The sequence below is a fragment of the Lissotriton vulgaris genome, chromosome 2_1, assembly GCF_964263255.1.
Source record: "Lissotriton vulgaris chromosome 2_1, aLisVul1.2, whole genome shotgun sequence".
Taxonomy (NCBI): domain Eukaryota; kingdom Metazoa; phylum Chordata; class Amphibia; order Caudata; family Salamandridae; genus Lissotriton; species Lissotriton vulgaris.
Window position 1 is genome coordinate 683,189,945 of NC_141687.1, and position 23,333 is coordinate 683,213,277.

General features: G+C 42.9%; 1 protein-coding gene across 2 annotated transcripts in view; it reads left to right on the forward strand.

The window, feature by feature from the left end:
• SYT9 (synaptotagmin 9) overlaps positions 1 to 23,333 on the forward strand; it is an 881,257-nt gene that overhangs the window by 809,100 nt on the left and 48,824 nt on the right. For both annotated transcript variants that reach the window (XM_086955878.1, XM_086955879.1), the window contains exon 6: positions 15,809 to 15,938. In XM_086955878.1, the coding sequence (XP_086812004.1) occupies positions 15,809 to 15,938 (130 nt within the window). The remainder of the gene's footprint in view (positions 1 to 15,808; positions 15,939 to 23,333) is intronic.

Below are 23,333 nucleotides of genomic sequence, written 5' to 3' on the forward strand. Positions count from 1 at the left end.
TAGTCAAGAAACTCCACATTCCATTGCAATATTATTTTAATGTACAGCAGTGGGTCATTTATCCCATATATTTTCTAATAGGGAGGACATCCTGGAGGTAAGTATTATCTGCTGCATCATAAGACCCTCTTTTCTCAGCTGATCCTCTGACTTCAGTCCAGTCAATAATACATATGGCATTCACAGTTTTTCTTTAGTGATGCTCTCTCATGTTACAAGCATACAGGCAAAACGTTTTTCTGTGGCTGGCAAATATTTGTTATTTTTTACAATCACATTTTATTGTAAATGTATGTTTATGTATGAGTTAACAAATGTGTGTGTTTCCTTTCGATAGAACCATTTGAACGTATTTGTTGAATGAAATTCTCTTTGCCATTCTTCACATGGCTTTCCCCGTTTGTTGTCTGTCAAAACTACTTGCAGAGGAAACGTGGCAATTCCACTTTATACCACCCATCAGATGGGAATGATTGGCACCCGAAAGATTATCTCTTGGATCTTGAATATTGAGTGACATTTATGCTAGGATAACTTTGAGAAATACAAAAGATACATTAAACAGTAATGTCACCATACACTGTGAAGCAAAGTTCCGATAGATGGGGAAATTGCCTATTTAGTCTCAATTTAATGCTTCAGAAAAGAAAAGAGCCAGGAACATTCTACACTGTACTATATGTGCTAAACAATGAAACTTTAATTATTATTCTCTAGATATTTTTATATTTTCAACTGTCCAAAAAAATTAACTTTTATGCAAAGAATTGATTTAATAGTTAGGGTTCTACAACAGATTTTTTTGTGTCAATATCCGTCGAAATAAATTGTTACTTTCCCAGAAAATCTCGCAGGCTGAACAAGGAACTGCAAGAATGTTACTCATGTGTCAGTTTCCGCCTATGGCATAAGTCACTGTTAAAACTGATTTAAATTAAAGCCGGGTTACACTCCTACGCTGTTTCCACATTTACCATTGAACTTTAAGACATGGTGGGCAATACGATAACACCTTTTACAATCAACTGTGCAAATGCCTAGGATGGCTGCTGGCTCTGTATAACTCATCAGAACAGAATTTAAGTTTTTTTAACCACATTTCACTCATTATTGAACACAATAACTTATTGTTAAACTTAAAGTTAAAACCATGATATGGCTTCATATGCATTTGACAGAGTGTTCTATTTGTACAGCTAAGATAAAGAAAATGCTTTTTGTTAAATTTATTTTCACATGTGCAATGACTGTTCTATTGTATGCACAATATAGAAGGGAGATGGGAGCACACTGCTTCACCTCCCAGCACAGTTCACCCCTTTGCATCCTGGTAAAAGCAGTTCAATTTGAATGCTTACTTGAAATTTTGCAAAGTGTTTCACCAAAGTTGGTGCAGGTTAGTGCTGTTAATCTCTAGACACGTGTTTCTGAATTATATCCTTCATCAGTAGAGATGAAACAAAATTCTTCTGGGGTTTGCTGAGAAAGGTGCCACAATCCTCTCAGGTCTCTGTACCTCTCCCTGGCGCACAGGTGCATCTCCAAGAGCTTGTCAGCCCAGTGGCTCAAGGGAGCCTTTTTAAACAGAAGGGGGATGGGAGCACACTGCTTCACCTCCCAGAACACTTAGCCCCTTTGCATCCTGGTAAATGCAGTTCCATTTGAATGCTTACTTGAAATTTTGCAGAGCGTTTCACTAACGTTGGTGCAGGTTAGTGCTGTTAATCTCTAGACATGTGTTTATGGATTATACCAATCATCAATAGAGATAAAACGAAATTCCAATGGGGTTTGCTGAGAAAGCTGCCACAATCCTCTCAGGTCTCTGTACTTCTCCCTGGCGCACAGATGCCTCTCCAAGAGCTCGTCAGCCCAGTGGCTCAAGGGAGCATTTTTAAGCAGAATGGGAATGGGAGCACACTGCTTCACCTCCCAGCACAGTTCGCCCCTTTGCATCCTGGTAAATGCAGTTCAATTTGAATGCTTACTTGAAATGTTGCAGAGTGTTTCTACAAAGTTAGTGCAGGTTAGTGCTGTTAATCTCTAGACACATGTGTTTCTGGATTATATCCTTCATCAGTAGAGATAAAACGAAATTCTTCTGGGATTTGCTGAAAAAGCTGCCACAATCCTCTCTGTAACACTCCCTGGCGCAGAGGTGCATCTCCAAGAGCTCGTCAGCCCAGTGGCTGAGGGGAGCCTTTTTAAACAGAAGGGGGATGGGTGCACACTGCTTCACCTCCCAGCAACCCCAGATGATTTTTCTTTGCTCTCTAATACTGCTGCTCTCTACTGAAGACGGACTCAACCCAGAAACACGTGTCTAGAGATATGCAGCAATGTCTGCACCAACTTTGGTGAAAAACTCTAGCTAATTTTGAAGTAAGTTTGAACTGTGTACGGCATTTACCAGGATACAAAGGGGCAAACTCTGCTGGGACTGTGAGACAGTGTACTCCCAACCCCCTTTCTGTTTAAAAGGCGCCCTTGAGCCAGCAAGCTGACGAGCTTTGGAGATGCACCTGTGTGCCTGTGAGTGGTACTGTGACCTGAGAGGAACTTTGCAGCATTTCCAGCAACCCCAGATGATTTTTCTTTGCTCTGCAATACTGCTGCTCTCTACTGAAGATGGGCTCAACCCAGAAACACTTGTCTAGAGATATACAGCAATGTCTGCGCCAACTTTGGTGTAAAACTCCAGCTAATTTTGAAGTAAGTTTGAACTGTGTACTGCATTTACCAGGATGCAAAGGGGGAACTCTGCTGGGACTGTGAGGCAGCGTGCTCCCAACCCCCTTTCTGTTTAAAAGGCTCCCTTGAGCCAGCAAGCTGACGAGCTTTGAGGATACACCTGTGTGCCTGTGAGTGGTACTGTGACCTGAGAGGAACTTGGCATCATTTCCAGCAACCCCAGGGGATTTTTCTTTGCTCTGCAATACTGCTGCTCTCTACTGAAGACGGGCTCAACCCAGTAACACATGTCTAGAGATATACAGCAATGTCTGCACCAACTTTGGTGAAAAACTCCAGCTAATTTTGAAGTACGTTTGAACTGTGTACTGCATTTACCAGGATACAAAGGGGCGAACTTTGCTGGGACTGTGAGGCAGTGTGCTCCCAACCCCCTCTCTGTTTAAAAGGCTCCCTTGAGCCAGCAAGCTGACGAGCTTTGGGGTTGCAACAGTGTGCCTTTGAGTGGTACTGTGACCTGAGAGGAACTTTGCAGCCTTTCCAGCAACCCCAGATGATTTTTCTTTGCTCTCTAATACTGCTGCTCTCTACTGAAGACGGGCTCAACCCAGAAACACGTGTGTAGAGATGTACAGCAATGTCTGCACCAACTTTGGTGAAAAACTCCAGCTAATTTTGAACTGTGTACTGCATTTACCATGATGCAAAGAGGCAAATTCTGCTGGGACTCTGAGGCAGTGTGCTCCCAGCCCCCTTTCTGTTTAAAAGGCTCACTTGAGCCAGCAAGCTGACGAGCTTTGTAGATTCACCTGTGTGCGGTACTGTGACCTGAGAGGAACTTGGCAGCATTTCCAGCAACCCCAGATGATTTTTCTTTGCTCTCTAATACTGCTGCTCTCTACTGAAGATGGGCTCAACCCAGAAACACGTGTCTAGAGATATACAGCAATGTCTGCACCAACTTTGGGGAAAAACTCCAGCTAATTTTGAAGTAAGTTTGAACTGTGTACTGCATTTACCAGGATGCAAAAGGGCGAACTCTGCTCGGACTGTGAGGCAGTGTGCTCCCAACCCCCTATATGCACAATATACCTAAATATATCATTGGCACCTTGACCTAATGATAAAGATAAGGATCCTTCACACCCAGATTAAAGATGAACTGTTGATGGGATACCCAGTTGTTTGTTTGTTGTTGTGATTGTAGCAGCATTTTATTTTTAATTTCCCTATGCGTATTATTCTTACATAGATGTCCCCTCCCCAACCCAATTGGCAACTGCTGTCATAGGCCAAAAAGGCATTAGCCCTCAAAGGAGGAAAGGAAGCCCATATCGGTTAATACATATTGGGTTTTCCTGTTAGTGAAAATTTTAAAAAAAGCTATATTTTGCCCTACCTTTGCTCTTTTAATATATTTGAACACTGTAATTCCTGTTCTCCGAGGATGTCATTATGTAATTTCCTGTTTCAAACGTGAAAATTGTTCAGGAAATAGAATACCTCCTCAATAGGAAAACTATCTACAGATCGGTAAACTAGGCACATAAGTCACCCTGACAAAATGGCTTAGGCTCAATCCATAAAATACCTCCTTTCACCTCTGATACCCTTAACCTACCAGATTGTGCATTCTCTCCAGTGCAAGTTATTCTACTCTGTCTGTCCCGAACTACAACTGAACTCTAAATGTGAACTCTACACTCAACTCGCTATCCAATGCCTTCATAACCTTGCTTAACCCCTTCGCAGCTGGGCAAATTCCAATGCTGTGTTGGGGGGCGCGCACAGTGCCACTGTGCTCATGACGAGGTCAGCTCGTCATGAGCCACGGTGGTCGTGTGCTCATGACGAGCTGAGATCGTCTTGACCACATCCGTTTCTTTAGAAAGTTTGCACAGCAGGGGAATTAGCCCAGCGTGCGAGCGTTCTGAAGGTCATGACGAGCTCAGCTCGTCATGAGATTTGAAGGTGTTAATAAGATTAAAACTTTATTTTGCAAAGTTACTTTTTTCCAAAATCTCAAATATTTTAGTTGCTGATTACAATTTGTTTAAGATCACACTAGTGAATGACAATTTCGTGGACTTTTACACACTGAGGATAATGCGATCCACCCACAGTCCCAAAACATTACCACATGCTCCCAGAACTATTCTCTTCCCCCTAAAGAAGTAAGTGTATCACTCAAAGATTATCTCTCTAATGATAGGAAGACCCCTGTGATGCCCCTCTCTTGGTCTCTCGGAAGCTGCCAAGAGCTCTATGATGCAGAAAAACTCTGAGACCCAAATATTTCTAGTTTTGATAAGACCCCCACAACTGCCTCTTCACTTAAAAGTAGAACCTAAAAATATGTCTACTACACAAGTCAGTGGTAAACAGCAAATTGAGATTGTGGAAACCATTGCTGACAAGAACCCAGAGTTTACAACTTTGATGGAAACATGGTTCATTGAAAATACTCAACCCAGCATGAATGTAATTATTCAGCCACATTGCTCCATTATCTATCTCGAATGAGCTGGAAGAATTGGTGGAAGAATAGATTTAATTTAAAAAGGAACTATTTTATTTTGACAACGATGTCAGGATCCCTATGTATATTTTAGTGCCTTTTCAGAGAACATAAGTGCTCTACCACTAAATCTACAAGACACAATATCATTTATGGTTGCTGGGGGGGCGGTAACTCCTAAGGCAAAAACTGCATCCATATTATCACTTCTAAACTCATTATATCCCACAACATTCACATATCTGTATGATTTGTTAACCCTAACAGTACTTTTTTCTTCCTCTTCTCATCATTCCTGCACAAGAAAGAGTTGATCCAGAACCTACAAAGAGCGTCTCATTATTAAGGACTACTTGCTAGATTTGATCCTAAATCAGCAGCCTACTTATTTACAAAACCATTATTCCTTACCAGGCCCAGTTAGGGCTCAATAATTTAGTGGATGCTTGACCTCTTTGAGTAATAATGGAACTATTCCTTAATAGGTCAAGTTCGGCTTCAAAAATGTAAACCTGAGCTCAACCTTTGGTAGCTGTAGCACAGAGCAGACAGGTGTAACTTAGGAGAAATGTATAAAGCATTTATCAGTACCAAACTGTTAAAAATTAGAATACACAACACAATAAAAATGTAACTCTAATTTATAAAAATAGATAAAGTTGACTGAGCAAATGGAGATCTAAACTGCAAAAGTTGGATATAGGAAATCAGAGATATGATTTTTTAAAGTTGTAGGTTTTTCTAGTGTCAACAAGTGCAAAATGCCAACCACAGTTATCTGGTTGCGCTGGACCAGGTCAAAGCCAAAAGTTAAGGCAAACTGCGATGGAGCCCAGTTCAGATACAGGCACTAGGCTCGTTCTGGCACAAAGGTTTACCTTCTCACTTGTCTCTAGAATGAAAGTTGAAGATCCTCACTGGGGCAAGGCAGGAGGCTGTGCCATGAGACTAGACAGTCATTGCACAAAGTCCTGGCTAAGCCATTAAATTGGGGTGAGAAAGCTAGGAGGGGCAGAAATTCAAATTTTGTGCCCAAGGAAGGTCCTTTGCTGAACGCAAACTTTTGGAACCTTAGTCCAGTCAAGATTTCTTCCTCCTGACTTAAAAACATTGTTGTAAATCAGGATCCTTTCAGTCGGGCAAACCAGCAGGTTGAGCCAGACTGGCAGTGCAGCGGCTCTGCATCAATCTGGTGGTAACCGCTGGTACTTTTGGCAAAAATCCTTCAATATTTTCTGAGTCCCAGCTTTTAGGGTTAGGCAGGAAGATTACTTCCTGACACTTATTGGGCCCCAGAACCTTAGGAGCACCCCTTTGGGGTTAGGATTCACTTCAGGGGATGCCAGCAGCTGGGTCCAGGGCATATCCAGTCAGGATTGGTCAGCTTGGCTCTTCTGGAAGGTATTCTTTTGCACATTTTGTGCCCCTGCAGGTTAACAGTAGATAAGCCAAGTAGCCCTTGCAGTCCACTAGTACATACTTGGTTCAAGTGAGAACGGGTACAGCCCTTGGGGTTTGTATTCACAGTTTATATCAGGTGCAGTTCTCTTTCTGAAGTGTTCAGCAGCTGCAGTCCTTCTTCTATGTTACTCAGGACTAGCAGTGTTCTGACAAAGTCACTCGGGGTTGCCAATTGTATGCCTTGCATTAGCTCACAGGTGGGGGGAAATCCCTATCCAATAGGGAAAAATTTCCCTTGGGCATCCCTACCGAATATGACATAATTTACTGGGAGATTACCCCTAAACAATTCCACAGTGCCCTGTTCTGCCAAAATCTAACATGGCAGAATTTTCTTTTACCTTGTCACAGCTCTGGGCTCAACACTGAGGTGTGTCCAGGGAAATGAGGATCTTTCCCTACAAACCAGTTCAGAAACAGGTTTGCCCACAATAGGATTGGTGCAACTGGGGTTCCTTGGACAATGGCAGAGGTAGGCCTATGGATGAGTTACATCTGACCTTGGCCGGGCATGCCCCTTTGAAGCTTGCGCAGTTGGTGGGAACATCCCCCAGGTCATCCTGTCTGGAGGAGATACCATATCCTCCCAGCCAAAGCCCTTTTTTCCTTTCCTGGGAGCCAGTCACACCTCCAGCAAGCTGCCGGATGACAACTGGAGATAAACTCTGGAAAGGGAAGTATATGCAGAAAAATGAGTCCTTGAATCTTGGTTTTAGCTATTCTTAAACTGAAGTCTTGCATTGCAAGGTATTACAATGTAACCTGGTGCTTTTTTATGGGAGAGCCAGCCTTGCTAAAGGTAAAATGACTTGGGAGATTGTTCATTTCCTTGTCCATGTAAAACCCAAAAAACCACATGCCCTACTTTATAAATACCACACACCCTGTCTTAAGGTGAAGTTAGGGTTTACCCTAGGTATGACTTATACACATTAAAAAAGAAAAGAAAATGTAGGCATCTTAAATGGACAATTTTAACAGTTCGAAACAGCAGTTTAATAACTGACATGGTGGACTGCTGAGGAGGGTCTAAAGTCATGTTTTACATATTCACTTAAGTGGTGCCATTTAAATTATAAGTCCTGGGCACATAAGGTACCATATAATAGGAACCTACAGGTATGTTAAATATACCAATCGGGGATTAGCCAATTGTAAACATATTATAGGGTCAGCGCACATACACTAGGCACTAGACAGTCACGCCCCAGTGTTCAGAGTACTTACCCGAGCAATAACATCTAGCAAACAGTGGGGGGTGACCATGGACAAAGAGCTTTTCGTTCCACTATCAATATCTGTTATTGCATTATCTCTACTATTTAGATTGATTTTGTTCAACTTAAGGAGAACAGGAATAATATTTAAAAGTGTACACCCATAGAATCTAGTGATGGATAAACATTATATGAAGGAGTAAACATTCCTTGGTAATAACACCTCTCTTGATCAAATCTTGAATCCTCCATACTGATAGAACATCATACAAAGAATATATTTGTATGTCATGTTGAAGTCTCAGATTGACTCAGCCCAAAACGGACCCTAAATTAGTGAAATTGATTATTATGCACACTTCTTTAATAATAAACTCCCAAAAAATGTTCACCTCACCATCAAACTCAAACCTTTGTAAGAATGTTGCTGGTCTATTGCTGGCTTACCTAACACTCACAGTGCCTGTTTTGGAGCGGACAGTATTACTGAAATGAGTATCAGTCAAATCCTGGGTGATACTCTGTACCTTTTGAATATGACTAATGCCGTTCTGTTATTAGTACTTAGTTTCTCAGCAGCTTTTGCCACCATCAACCATGATTACACTTTGAAAGATTACATTACTATTCAAGGAAGTGTACTGGATTTGTTCATATCTGATCTAGCTAATCACTCACAATGTATCTAATGAGTTCTTTTTTAATCCTGCTCCTCTACTACAAAGAGGTTTCCAAGGACCTTTCCTAGCTCCTACACTCTCACTGGGTGGATTCATCAAAGAGTCTGGAATATCTTATCACTAATATACTGATTTCACGAAGTTCTGTTTGAAGGTTTGCTATCCTGATATAATTTCTTTGCTTGCTTTACTATTGATAGCTTGAGCTCAGATTCAACTAAAGATTGAGGGCTAGATGTAGGTAATTCTATTTTACCACTTCTAAAATACCGAATTTTACCGATTCGGTATTTAAGAAGTGGTAAAATAGAAGGGGGCACATGTAGGTATTTCAGAATCGGTAAATGCCGAATCTGTAAGATTCGGTATTTACCGATTCGGTAAATACAGAATCAGTATCTCCCATTGATTCCTATGGGCCTTGAAGCCCATAGGAATCAATGGTGAATACCGAATCGGTATTTACCGATTCAGTAAATTCCGAATTTTGCAAGGGTGCAGGGGGTGTCACTTTGACACCCTCTGGCACCCCAATTCCGGACTTGTGTGCCATGTGGCACACAGGCATGCCCTAAGGGCATGTCTGTGTGTCACATTGCACAGGTGTGCATGCACAGATGTGCATGCACACCTGGATTCGGTATTTTACCACCCAATTGGATTGGGTGGTAAAATACCAAATCTGAAAGGTCTGCGGCCCTCAAAGATGTGCTACCTACATGTGCTTTTACAGAATCGGTATTTTTACCGAGTCTGTATTTACCGATTCGGTAATTTTACCGAATCTGTAAATACAGATTCGGTAAAATACCGATTCTGTAAAGCATGCTCCTACATTAGAAAACCCTAATACCGGTCAGAAACGGCCGAAATCGGCCGTTTCCGACCGGTATTAGGGCTCCTACATCGGGCCCTGAGTTGTTTCTAATTTTGTTTCGTACTTCCTCCACTCCATTTTAAAACTGGAAGTACTGATATATTTGACTGCAGTCTGACCATTATTAAGCTCCACAAGATTTGGATTCATCTTTAAAATCAAGTTACTGCAAACACACCAGTAACATGGATAGATATGCTGATCATGAGCTCTGATTACTCTGGGGGGGAGAGTCAAACTTTTTTGTATTTAACCTGACACCATAGAAGTAGTCTTAAGCATTGGTATTTAACAGATATGCTACTATTATGCCACTCTTGCCCCATATAAAGCCAACCTCCATGCTGCAGAACATTTGGTTATTCAATCTGATCATTGTGTCTGCATTCCCTCTCTACCACTGACTCCCTATTGATGGCATCACTGCCTATAAAATTGTGTGCTATGTGCATAAACGTTTATGCTTCGGTCACTCTTGTGAGAAAGTGGGTTATAAATTTGGGTAAAGGGTGCCCTTACCAACTTACTAAACATGTTCTAGATATGTCTTACCACATTTCTCAATGGAAATAATTTCAATTCAGGTGCCTGTGGCAAAAGCAGCCAGAAATTTCCCAGAGAAATGTGTGTTTAGTTTAAGCAGTGGCAGAAATATGTAAGTCCTTTTTTACAACCCAATAAACGTCTGAAAACAATTTAGAACAATAGAGAAAACAATCAAAAGACACCAAATAATAAAAGCTAGATAAGGGGAACTGAAACCTAAATGTTTAAAGCTTTAAGGCATAAAGGGCTAGATGTAGGTGTCTAAATACCGGTCGGTAAAGCCGAAATTCTGTAAATTTCAGCGTTACCGACCGGTATTTAGCCCTGTGCGATGTAGGTATTACCGAATGCCATCAGTAATACCAAATCGGTAAATTAAAGGAGAAGAGCTACCGATTCCTTATTTACCGATTGGTCAACACCGAAACCTCAAAATACCGAATCGGTAAATAATGAATCGGTAAAAATGCAGTAATGCGATGTATCAAAATTCGGTAATATCGAATTTGTCCAAATTCGGTATTAAAGAATCTGTAATTACCACTGACCCAGAGCAGGTGGTAATGAGGTGCAGTGCATAAAAACAACCCCAAAATGCAACTGTGTGAAGGCAATGGCGGCCCTCGATGTCATAGCAAGGTGGCTACGTTTGCGAGCAGCAGGACAGAGGATTTGGAAGACCGTGTGTACAGACCTCGTGTCACACTGTTCCAAATGACTGAGCCAGAAATCCATGACAGGTACAGCCTACACCCACACATCATCCTTGACCTGATAAGGGACCTGCAACCATGCCTGGAGCATCAGACACCGAGGGCGCACGCAATAACCACCCATGTACAGGTACTCTGTTGCCTGCACCTCCTGGGATCAGGAAGTAACCAGAGTGTGATAATTGCAGGAGGTGGTGTATCACAGAGCTGCCTGTCCCATTTCTTCAAATCCTTTCTGGACGCCATGATGCAGAGAATGCATCACTACATATGCTTCCCCAGCACACAGGCGGAGCAGCAGCAGACCAAGTTGGATTTCTACCAAAAGGCACAGTTCCCACATGTATGCATCGATGGGACCCAAGTACCAATCTGCCCACCTGCAGCTACAGAATACATATCCTGCAACCGCAAATCAACTCACTCCATCAACGTGCAGGTGATATGTGATGCAAACTTCATCATTACTGACATTCCCAGGGAGTACCTACGACAACTACATATTCAGCAACAGTGGGATCTATGCACGTCTGGCTGCTGGTGAATTCGGAGAAGGATACCTACTAGGTAAATCAATGTGGCACACCCTGATGTATACCTTGGATTGACGTATTGGTGACCCAAAATAATGGCACTTTCTTTCCCAATTAGGTGACAGCGCATATGCCCTCTGGTCATTCATACTAACACCATACCTCAACTCATTTACCCCAAGGGAGAGGAGATACAATGTGGCACATAAAAGCACGCGCAACATTGTGGAGTGCACCTTTGGACTGCTAAATAGCAGGTTCCATTGCCTCCACAAAAGTGGAGGTGCACGTCAGTACCGCCCCATCATCTGCTGCAAAATAATAGCAACATGTGCAATGCTGCATAACCTTGCCACAAAGAAAGGAACAGCAGTGGAACTAACCGACTCTGAGGACGAGGGTGAGGACAATCCACTGGCAGAGCCCTGCGCAACTGGTGTGGCAGCTGCACCGGATGGGAGACACAGACGGGCTTTCATTTTCTGAGTGAGTAAGGAGACATAGCCAGTTACTGTATTTGCATGATGGTGTTTAATGACAATTGCACACCACCAAGATCTGAATCAGTCTCCAGACACCCATGGGTTACATCACCCATTAATGTACCACCATGGCTGGCTTTGTTTTTTACGCCCATGCGCTGCACTGCCACGTTCCTTGCCCCCACTGTCTGCACTGCCAGTATGTTCCTGGGCAGTGCTGTGGTATTGGCTGCGCCTCCTGGTCTCAGTGGCAGAGGGCGTAATGCTACTACAGCTAGTGGCCTCCTCACTGTACTCCCCTCTGCTGTAGTGCCACCTTCTCAGTTTGCAGCAGTTCAAGTGCTGAGGTCATTGTGACTATCCCCCTATCCACATTCCTACTACAGTGTGCCATCTCCTGCATGGCAATAGAGCACCTGCACATGAGGGAGGTAGCAGTGGACAGGCGGTTCACCGCCTTGGTGTATGCATCAAGTCTCTGCCTCTCCCTGCACCTAGACAATTTGAGGATGCGGTCCTCCTCAAACTTGGCGCAGAGCTGCTTCACAACCGACGCCACATCACTCATGCCTTCAGACATGGTGTTATTAATCGCACTGATCCCCTTTTCGATGCGATGCATGTGCGCATTCATGTGTGACATCTCCTGCTGCACTGAACGCATTGCTCTCCATTGCAGGCGCTGGAACTTCAGCATGTTGCCTTCCTGCCCAGCGAACACACTGTCACCTTGGCCCGGGATTGGAGGACTGGCTGCCCTTGCCCTGCGGCGCCTTGAGGATGTGTGGGCGCGCTCTGATGGGGACTCGGATCTTTCCATGTTGCCATCCTCAGCCACTGTGGAATGTTGGCCCTCTTTGCTCTCTTCCTCCGACACCTCCATTTGCTGGAGGGTGGCCATGGCATGCCTCCTGCCTGACAGCTGTGTTGATTGTGGCAGTGGTGATGGTGTTGTTGGTGATGGCGGCGTTGTCTGGAGCTGTGGTTATGGTGGGGATGGAGATGTTGGTGGTGATGGTGGTGGTGGGGTTGTGTGCCCTGCAGGCGACTGCTCCTCCTCCTGTTGTTTCCCCTCTGGCCTGGGTGCCTTTCCTCTGCTCCCCTCTGCTGCACTGCGAGATGTCTCGCCTGTAAAGACAGAATGTAGATATAATCACTTATCTGGCAGCATTTGCATTGCATTAAACATTACCCCTGCCAATCACACTGACTGTCCTCTGCTTGCTAATTGCTGTCACATCCCTTTGGGTTTGCTAGACTGACTGTTCTGAACATGTGTTACTTATGACTACATCTCCCATAATGCATTGCAGGTTATGAGTGGAACATGGACTGGAGTGGGAGTACCTATGCCACTCTGGGGATTGGGATTGGGGAGGGGGGTGCACAGCATGCTGTGCATAAAGATTACCTTGTTTGCTGGCAGCTCTGGCAGAGCTGTCTGCGTCACTGATCCCACTTGCACTCTCTGGCTGGAGGGTGGACTCCACCATGAGCTCCAGGGCTGTTGGTGCAGGTGCTCTGCTCCTCCCTCCACCAGTTTTGGTAGCCTGCCTCTTCCTCTCCGCCATCCTCGCCTTCGCAGTCTTCCTCTGGTCATACCACCTTTTATTTATGTCCTCAATGGAGCGGTGAGTGACCCCAATGGCATTTATCTTGCTCTGAATCGCAAGCCAGATCTGTCTCTTCTGCGATTCTGGCACATGGAGGGACTGCTTGCGAAACAGCTTCTCATGGTCCTTGGTGACTTCTTCTATAAGGACCTCCAGCTGGTTTTCACTAAACTTCTGTTTTCATTTTCTTTCACCTCCTTCTCTCTTTCCTGGTTTGCCATTTTGCAAATTTTATTTTCTTGGCAAAGAAAGGCTGTGTTGCTCCTGGCTCCTCTGCTCAGCTACCTGCCTCACAGTCAGCTCCAGGTCCAGTGCAGCTGCCTGGGTGTGGCCACTACCTGTTTGGGAGGTAATTGGGATGCACAGGATTGGCTGATTCAACAAATTCCGAATTTTTAAATTACTGAATCGGTATTTACCGATCCGGTATTGGATTCGGTATTTACGAATCGGTATTGGGGTTTCTGTATTTTTTTTTTATTGAAACATTCCGATTCGCTATTTTTTACCAAATATTACCGATTTGGTCATTTTTACCAAATCTTTATGTACATCGGAGATACCGATTCCTTAATATTAAATTGTTTAGGTTTGGTATTAAGGAAGCGGTATTTCACGTTTACCTACATCTAGCACAAAGTAACTAAGTGTCAATGTCAGGATCTAGTTCACAATTGACCAGGATCTAGGGTCAATGGAGCCGAGGCCAGGTAAGCCAAAGTTGTCACACTGGTCAAAATGTTTCCTTCGGGACTTAGTATACATTTTGGAGCTCAGATTCTTTCAGTAGGGTGAATTTCACAGCAGAATAAGTAGAGAATCCTTCAATGTTTGATATGTCATCATCGAGCTGCCACTGAAGTCCTTGGCTTTGATGGCAAATGCTGCAAGCAGGACAAGTCTGGATTTGGTAGCATCCAGTTTTGGTTCACCACTGGGATAGAATTGCAGCGGTGCTCTGTTCCAATGTTTTACCTATGTTCTTTTTGGCTCTCAAAACCCATTAGCAGGGCATGGCTCAAAGCTGTAACGAGACAGAGTGAACTGCCTGGCTGCCATTAGCATGAGGTTCACCTGGACCAGTTATACATTAAGCAAAAAACTCTGAGTAGGACGATTCAGGTTTTCTTGTAATGCTGTTGGTAAAAGTACTGCATTTGTAATGGTAGTGGGAATAGTATGAAAGATGGCGGTGATAGTTGAAATGGTGGTGGAAGTTGTGTAGTAGTGATGTTTGTCCTGGTGAAGGTGGCAGTAGTGCTTGTGATGGTGGTAGTGGTAATGGTGTTAAGATTCATGTTAATAGTGTCAATGTAATTGTAGTGGTAATTAGGGTGGTGGTAGTAATGAAGGTGGTAGAGGTAGTCATGCTGGTGGTAATGGTGGGAGTGATTGTAGGTAGTGATAGTTGTGGGGCTGCTGGCAATGTTAATTATGATGATAATAGGTATGGTGGTAATAACAGTAGCATTAATGGTTTTTGCTGCAATAGTGGTGGTAAGGAGTAGACATGTGTTGGTAGAGGGAGTAGTGGGAATGATCGTGTGAATATTATAATAGGGTATTGGTAATGGTGACAGTGTTGGTGGTAGTAAGGGAGTGATGGGTGTGATCTTAATGGTGTTGGTGATAATGTCAGAAGTAGTAATTGTACTGGTGGTGGTAATAGTAGTGTTTGTATTGGAGGGTAGTAGTGATAATGGTGGTTGTGGTAATATGATAATGGTGTTGGTGGTTATATTGGCACTCCAGCAAGGCTAAGTTAAAGCCCTTTATTATATGTAATATTACTCAGCAGCAGCTACTCCGCAGTGGCTGAGTAGCATTGCCCCAATGGCTCAGAGCCAGCTGCTGAAAAAGAAAACAATATTTTGCTATTGTTTTATTTTTTAGCTTTTGGCTCTGAGCCAGTGCGTGTCGGTAGGGATGGGGCCAGGTGTTGTGCACTTCTAAGTGCCCTTGTCTGTTTGTTCGGCCGTACCAGGCCGGCCCAACAGACATGGGCACTTAGGTTTATGTAACCCAGCTGTATTCGACAGGCGGGTTTGAGAAAGGCCCAGTTTCTGAGTGGAGTGTAAAACTAACCCGCTCAGGCCAATCCCCACTCTGCTGTCAAAGTATTAGAGCAACGTCTCGATTGGATGGGGAGGGTGTTGTTTCAGTGACTGCTGGGAGAAGCAGAACGAAGGAGACCCTGCTACTCCATAGTAGAAGTAGCCACAACTGGTAATATTAAGAATATTATGTATACTTTTTTGAGATTATATTAGGCTGGTGAAACAGGTATATCTATTTCCATACTAAAACAAAAAATTGATGCACATTTGCAAATAGTAATGGATTTGAAATGGTTTATATTTCTGTTTGCTACCATATCATATTTAATGATGCACGAATACTGTTGAACTAAATATAATGTTTGATTTTTTTCTTCAAATCAAAAGTTGTAATCATACTATTTTGCAAAATTTTAACAGTGTAGGTCACAATGAGATCATTGGCGTATGCTTAGTTGGGAACGATGCAGAAAGCCTAGGCCGAGAGCACTGGAGTGAAATGCTGTCATACCCTCGGAAGCCCATAGCTCACTGGCACCCACTTATTGAGGTATGTTTTTTGCATTCAGTTTTTATCATGCACTCTAATCTGTACTGTCCATTAATGCTCTCAATTTGGAGAAACTAAATAATAATGATACTAAGAATAAACCTTTTTTAAGATATTGTAAAGTTAATTTTTGCTTTTTTCTTCAAATGTCAAGACCATAATGGATAACATTGTTCGTCATAAAGTTATATTACATTTCCATAAGTAGACGCCCGTCAAAAACACATGCAGGAAAGGCAGTGGCCTTTCTTCTTAATTTTTCCTTACTAGATGTAAGGATCCTCTGATTCCACCACCCGCCCTATCTGTTCGCATGTGCTCAGACTTTAAACAGAACCATAAGAATGTGTCAAGGCTAGGAAAGCAACAAATAAGCTCTCTCTTCTGATACTACCATATTTTTCAGTTAGGATCTTGAGGGCTCAAAGGATCCCCGGTCGAAACGCCATTTCTAAAACCTGCCTGGTTTGTGGGAATAATTTTTAGGTCAAGCATTTGAGACCTCTTGTGCTTACTTATATGTGTATGTACTCTGTGGGGTCTGGAGATCAGCCCTAGGACTTGTCTGCTTCCGCTTAGGGACTCTTTTTTTTCTGTTCAACTGCCTTTATTTAACTGTCTTGATAGGAAACAACCACTAGAGGTCAGTAAAATACCAAAATTGCTTTCTGATGAGGGACTTTCTTTTTTTAATTTTTCTGGCAACTGCCTCTATTTAACTTTCTTGACAGAAAACAACCAGCAGGGTCAGTAAAATACCAGAATCCCTTTAGCATTCTTTAGATTCCAGTCTGTGGAAATTGCCTCCCACAGGCACCCGTAGAAAATAATATTTTTTTTAAATCTTGTATTTTCAATGATATGACCTATGAAGGCCCTGATTTTATATTAAAAACAGAGCTTTGGACTATACCATTTCCCACTGAAAGGCAATATTTATCTCCACGTGTTTGGTGCTTACTTACCTTCATGTTAAAGAACAGTAGATATTTCAGCACCCAGGCTAATGTGCTACATTGCTAAGTTCATATAAGGTCCCAAAGGCAAGACCAATTGTATTGCAAATGCTTGTTTTACGAGGAGCCTGTGTTTCTAGTGTGCTGAAAATCCACTTGCTGGAACATCAACAAGGGTAAAAGTCTAGCATCGTCTCTATTCGCAGGACAAGTGTAGGGTGTGGTGTCTAGTGTTTAGCCTCATAAGTGATGCGCCCAGTCCAACGGCCGACGGCACCACTACCTCGGGAGTGCTGCCGGCGGCCGTTGGACGTTCCAATTGCACCTGCGCAATGGAACGTTCAGCACTGGAGCTGGACGTTCCATAGCTGCTAAGGTGATAAGTCATATGTTCAATTAGGAAAACATTTTGGGGCTTATTTACAAGCCTCTTGCGCCACTTTTGTGTCATTTTTTTTTTTTACTTGGGAAAAGTGACATACGGTTGGCGCAAGGGACTTGTAAATAAGCCCCTTTGTTTTTAACAACATTGTTCCGCCAGTTTCCATAATGTGCTGACTTCATTGCCTACATTAAAAAAAAGAGGTAGGAAACTACGCATATGTCACCAACAGAGTACCTTAGAGACAGACACAAATATGGCTCACTGCACGATTCTCAAGGGAGTATTGAAGCAGTCCTACTCTTTGCATATGTCTAACTTGAAAGATTCAAGACTAAGTCCTTCTAAAGTAAAAGTGCAGCAACCGTCATAGGAAATATGACATTTCCTATGATCTTCCCGATGATTGACTTTTATAAAACTCAAATCACTGACATTTTTTTTACTCCGCCCTGGGAACCCACTAAATAGTTTCCAGTGTATCTGCTCAGCCCATATACATGGTGCAAAATTGGTTAACCTCCATTGGCATATATAACGTAAGTAAGGCCACAGTACCTTGGTGTTGGAAACACACCCGGGACATAAAGTAAAATATTACCTGTAAGATTTGTGTTGATTTACACCACCCCCATTAGTAACTTTACATATACTTTTAGTATAAATTCAGGCCTGTAAGTGCTGCTCCGAACTGCTCTGAGCAGGTTTATAGCATACATGTCAAAGGAATCAACACTGTGACATCTCAAAAGCCTAATGTCGACTCTAGTTAGATCATCTATGTCATTTATCGAGTCCTAATTACAAGTTGCATGGCACTGGGGCAATGTTTCCAAATGGTAAAATTGCATGTAATTTTAACTTCTGCGCAGTAAAATCACCGCAGTAATGTACAAGTTTGAGTAACCACGTGAAATGGGAAATCTTTCTGGCTGTAAAACCAATTGGAATCCCAAATAATTCCATTTGGTTTGATTGCATACATTTATCTCTGAGGAGGTAGTAAAAGTATTCAGAGCTGATGTATGTGTTTGGGTTATGGGTGGTAGGTGGTGGGTAGGAATAGTTTTGATGGTTAGGAGACAGAAGGGGATGTTTTTCTTTTAGCAGAGGAAGCACTGTATGCTTTCTCCTCCAACGATGGTGGCAAGAGACTTGGCTGCTCCTGCAAAAATAAGTGACACGATAAAAGCCACAACTTTCTTATCTTCTCAGAAGATTCCCTATAGAGGGTCTTTCCCTTCACATTGTTATTCTTACTCTGCAACAAGCAATCACAGTGCTCCGAAATTCTTAATGTGTACTTGTCAGCTGAAGCCAATGATCTAGCTATCACAGACACAATTGGGACAAAATATTTGAGGGTTCAGCATTTTTCTAGAAAACTCCGTGGAGCCTGGTGAAGGACTGAGGTCTTGGATTCTGCTTCTTCCTTGTACAAAATGTTGTGGGTACTCTAAAGAATCAAACACAGCCGGCATCGTGTAGACTCAAAGAAAGAAAGTGATTCTTTGAAAAAAAACTAGCAGACCAGTTGGCTATGGATGCTCTGGCTGCAGAAAGTGGTTAAGCATGCCCACAACGGGTGCAACCTACTCCCCTGGAAGCGGCCTTTAGCAGTCTCTGAGCTTTAGGGCTGACCAGGAGAAAGGCATTCAGCACATTAACAAATTGGAAATCTTTCCTGGTGGTAGTCCTAAGTCAGCAGTTTTCCTGTAGATCTCCGATCCCTCTAGAAGTCAACTGGAATTTTAATAAACATTAGTGGCACAATTCTAAAATGTAATTCCTAGCAATTGGGCTTAGCGAGGCACCACAGTGCTGGTATGTCCTTTTTTCAATCTACAGCTGCCCACCATCCATCAAATGCTAAATGTGTTTTATTTACATCAAATATCAGAGGTCTTTTCTAGCTAACATCCTGGAAAATCAGTTTTTTTCATTCAGATGTAGGTGTTGTTCTAGAATCCAGTGGATTAGGTTGGTGTCTTTTTTAAACATTTGGAATTGCAAGGCTTGCTGTTCCTTTCTTTTGGTGTATTTTTAACAATAATGATAACAGATCAACTCACTGCAATACCCCACAACTTATTTTCAGGGTGAATTGACGAAAAGATGTTTATATCTGAATCACACATGAAAATTTGTGTAGAAGAATTCTTTTTTTTTAGACAGTATGGTCTAAGATGCTACTACCTAGGCCATTCTCATAAGCCACACTACTTCAGATCCCTGATCTATCATACTTTAGGCTACAGAGAGATCAAACCTAAGTGTTTCCCTATGATCATTTTCTACTCAGTCGAGAAAGTTTTATCTAAACTCAGTGGTTTCCATTTCTTTAAAGGGATTAAGGTAATGCTGATTAGTATGTAGGAGATTGTGCGAATTAGTAAACTTACATTATAGTATATTGGATAGTAAAGCAAGTTCGAAATGAACTGGCAATTGGTAATATCGTTCGGGTTCACACTTTAAAAAAAAAAGAAAAGTGATACATACTGCAGTGAGTTGGGAAAATAACCTTTTAAAATTATCTGGTCAGTGAGAAGAGAAATACTTTAAAACAGTTGGTTGACTGGTGACCAGATCAGTCAGTAGTAAGGAGACTGTGAAAATGAAAATATTGGTTAAATAGAGGACTGAGGAGGAGGGATTCAAAACGTTCAGAGATCATAGTGTTATCCCAGACATTTGATAAATGTAAACCATGCTACGTGGAGGGTTTTGTCACAAGTCTCTATTATGTGGAACAAAAGGGGGTGGTGATGGACGGAGCATCTGAATCAATCAAACACTCACACCCAGTCAAAAGATCTGGGTTTAATCCATCACCCTTCTTTAGCCCACTCTGCCACCCCAGTTCAGACATGGCTTTATGCAAATCAGTCTGACCCTGTGCCTCATGGGAACAGTCCAGCCCGAACTGCCACGCCATGTCTTCCCTGGACCGGAAACAAGCTTCCGAGGACCGGTTTCTGGCATTCCAGCCATCTTCAGCCCGGCTTGCTTGAATCCAGTGGCAAAGTGAGCAAGGGACTCACGTCTTTCATACCCTGCCACACTTATGGCGGCCAAAAGAGGTACAAAAGTTCCCATGAGGCACAGGGTCAGACTGATTTGCATATAGCCATGTCTGAACTGGGGTGGCAGAGTGGGCTAAAGAACGGTGATGGATTAAACCCAGATCTTTTGACTGGGTGTGAGTGTTTGATTGATTCAGATGCTCCTTCCATCACCACCCCCTTTTGTACCGCTCTATTATGAGGAGCCAGTCGTCATCCTCAAATTACACTCACAATCTCATCGTCCACCAGCAGCATAAAAAGAGTGCCATTAGTTTTGTGAAAAGGTCCTTGGTCAGCATAAAGTTGGAGCCAGAGAGGATGCCTCTGTAGTTGTTCCACCACAGAAGGTATTGTAGGATATCATTAGTGTCAAGGATGTAAAGTCTCCTCTCCAAAATAGATTGGAGGCTGTGGGTTAGTTGTGTGGAGCGCCATGGCTGGAAGGGGGGGGCAGATGGAATTTTTGTGCAGTAAGTCATCCAGACAGTGTATCCCCTGGTTTAGCCAGTAGGACCATTATATTTCAGCATCTAAAACCCTTATCTGTGCATTCATCCATATAGGGGCCCTGGAGTGTATCCAGACCAAATGGCCACACAAAAAGTGTGCCCGATGCCAGGTGTGTTAAGTGGCAGTTAGGACAGGGTGACGCACATGACAAGTATAGGAAGGGTCTGTGCTTAGGTGAGTCATATGGGAAGCGGAAACAAGGAGGCGACTCTCCAATTTCTTCCTTATTGGCATCTCCTTAGGTTATGTGTGACAATTGTGTCCAGTAGGAGTCAGCTTGAGGGAGGTGGACTCCCCCTGAAGTGGAGAGACATAAACTTTGGATACTTTTATTTGGGGCTTACTATTCGCCCAATCAAAGCGATGAATGAGACCATCAATCTCTTGAAGTGTAGAAGTCAGGTTTTTGACGGGGAGCATACTAAAGACATACAGGAAGCATGGCATAGCGTTTATTTTTACATTTGGATTCTACCCCACATGGAAAATTGCAACTGTGACCAGACAGTACATTCTGTTTGAATTTTGTCCACGCTGGGGGTTATTTTGTTTTGAACCATATTATTTAAACCAGGATTGAGAAGGATGCCTAGATATCGGAGACGTGAAGGGAGTTACTGGAAAGATGAGGCACAAAATGAGGCCTTGGTGGCAGACGCTGTCATCGGTATTGCCTGGCATTAGGACCAATTTATTTTGTAACCAGAGAACTACGCAATGGACTCAATCACTTCCATCAACACTGGTATCAAGGTTGATGAGTCTGAGAGAGTAACCGAAATACTGATGGGAAAGTACATTTCTTTGTGTTCCTGTACAGAAGTACAAATGCCATGGATTGTAGAGCCCCCTCGAATGGTGGCTTCTAACGGTTGTAAAGCCAGTAGTATCAGCAATGGGGAGAGTGGGCAGCCCTGCCTCATGTCTTATGTGACATAAAATACAGGGAGGCAAAGTCTCCGCATCATATCTAAGCGATTGGGGTATGGTAAAGCCACTGAACTTTGGCAAGGAAGGGGTGCTCAATTCTATCATCTCCATGTATCTAAACAGTGCTATTCCACCCGATCAAATGGATTTTTTGGTGTCCAAGTAGATGAGTATATTTTCATCAGCGTTGTCCTTAATTTGCCACAATCAGTGAGACAGGATCTTAATTTAAGGTGGTTCTTGAAGAATGGCCCAAGCTCAAAACGCACTTGAGAAAGTTCAGTAAATGTAGGGATGTATAGCTTCAACCTATTAGACAGTAATGAGTCTATAACTGTCCGAAAGAAGGGGGGTCTTTGCTGTTGTAAGTACGAGAGAAATACAAGTCTCTTGAAAATCTGGGACTGAGATCTGCAGGCCAGCAATTTCTCTAAAAAGATTTGACAGGCGGGGGAGTTTCAAAGGTTTCGTGATTTTATATAATTCCATCGGGAACACGTCTTCCCCGGGTGATTTAAGTGTTGTCATCCCATCAATGGCCTGTGCAATTCCATCTAAAATGATGCCTCCAGTCAGTGCTCTTGAGTGTTCGGGTAGGAGTTTCGGAAGTTTGGGCAGTCAAAAAATGTATGCATTGCTGTCTGTGAATGTGACACTTCAAAAGTATATAATGGCTCACAGTAATATGTAAACTCTTGTAGAATTTCACGGGGTTAGTCAGGATGGTGTCATGTGCGACAGAATGGCATAGACAGTCCACCCATATTCCGTCCATTTCAGTTGAGCTGTCAGTAGCCAGCCAGTATTCTCCCCATGCTCCTAGTGGCATTGTTTAAAAAGGAAGAGTGCAGATTGCATCAGTGATGTATGGATCTCATTAATAGAGGATTTGTCTGAAGGTAAGACCCTGAGTAAGCTTTGGGTTGGTCAGGCATCATAATTCAGGATAAGGCCTCTCACTCTGTCCTTGAGTGCACGCCTGTCTGATTCTCTTTGTCATTTAAGGTTTGCTGAGTCTTTCATCCTGTTCCCCTGTAGGCAGGTCTTACCAGCTGCCACAGTAGGTGAGTGGTGGAAACAGTCCCCTCATTGTCATTCAGATATTTTTTCAGGTAAGAACGCATCCGTTCCTTAACAACAGGGGCTCTGTATCTGGTGACATTCATCCAGCAACAGGGAAACAGGGGCTTAAGTGCAATCATGTCAATGTCTACTATGAAAAGGTTGTGGTCAGAGGTGCTGTTAGGTAGACAGAGAAGAACACTAAGTTGTGGAGAAGTACTGCATTTCAAATGAAATAACTTAAACAGGTCCTGGTACCATGAACACAGGTGGTACATGTGTAGTCCTGGTCAATGGGATGGATCAGGCACCAGGGGTCAGAGCTTGGCGGTAAGTAAAAAAATGCCTTGAAATGTAGGTTGTGTGCCTGCTTGGGTTTGAGAGTGTGTTTAAGTAAGAGTGAGTGTGTGTATGTGAGTGTGTGTGTAAACATGCATGTGTGAGTGAAAGTAAAGTTTAAATGGCATGTGATGTCACTTCTGCTACC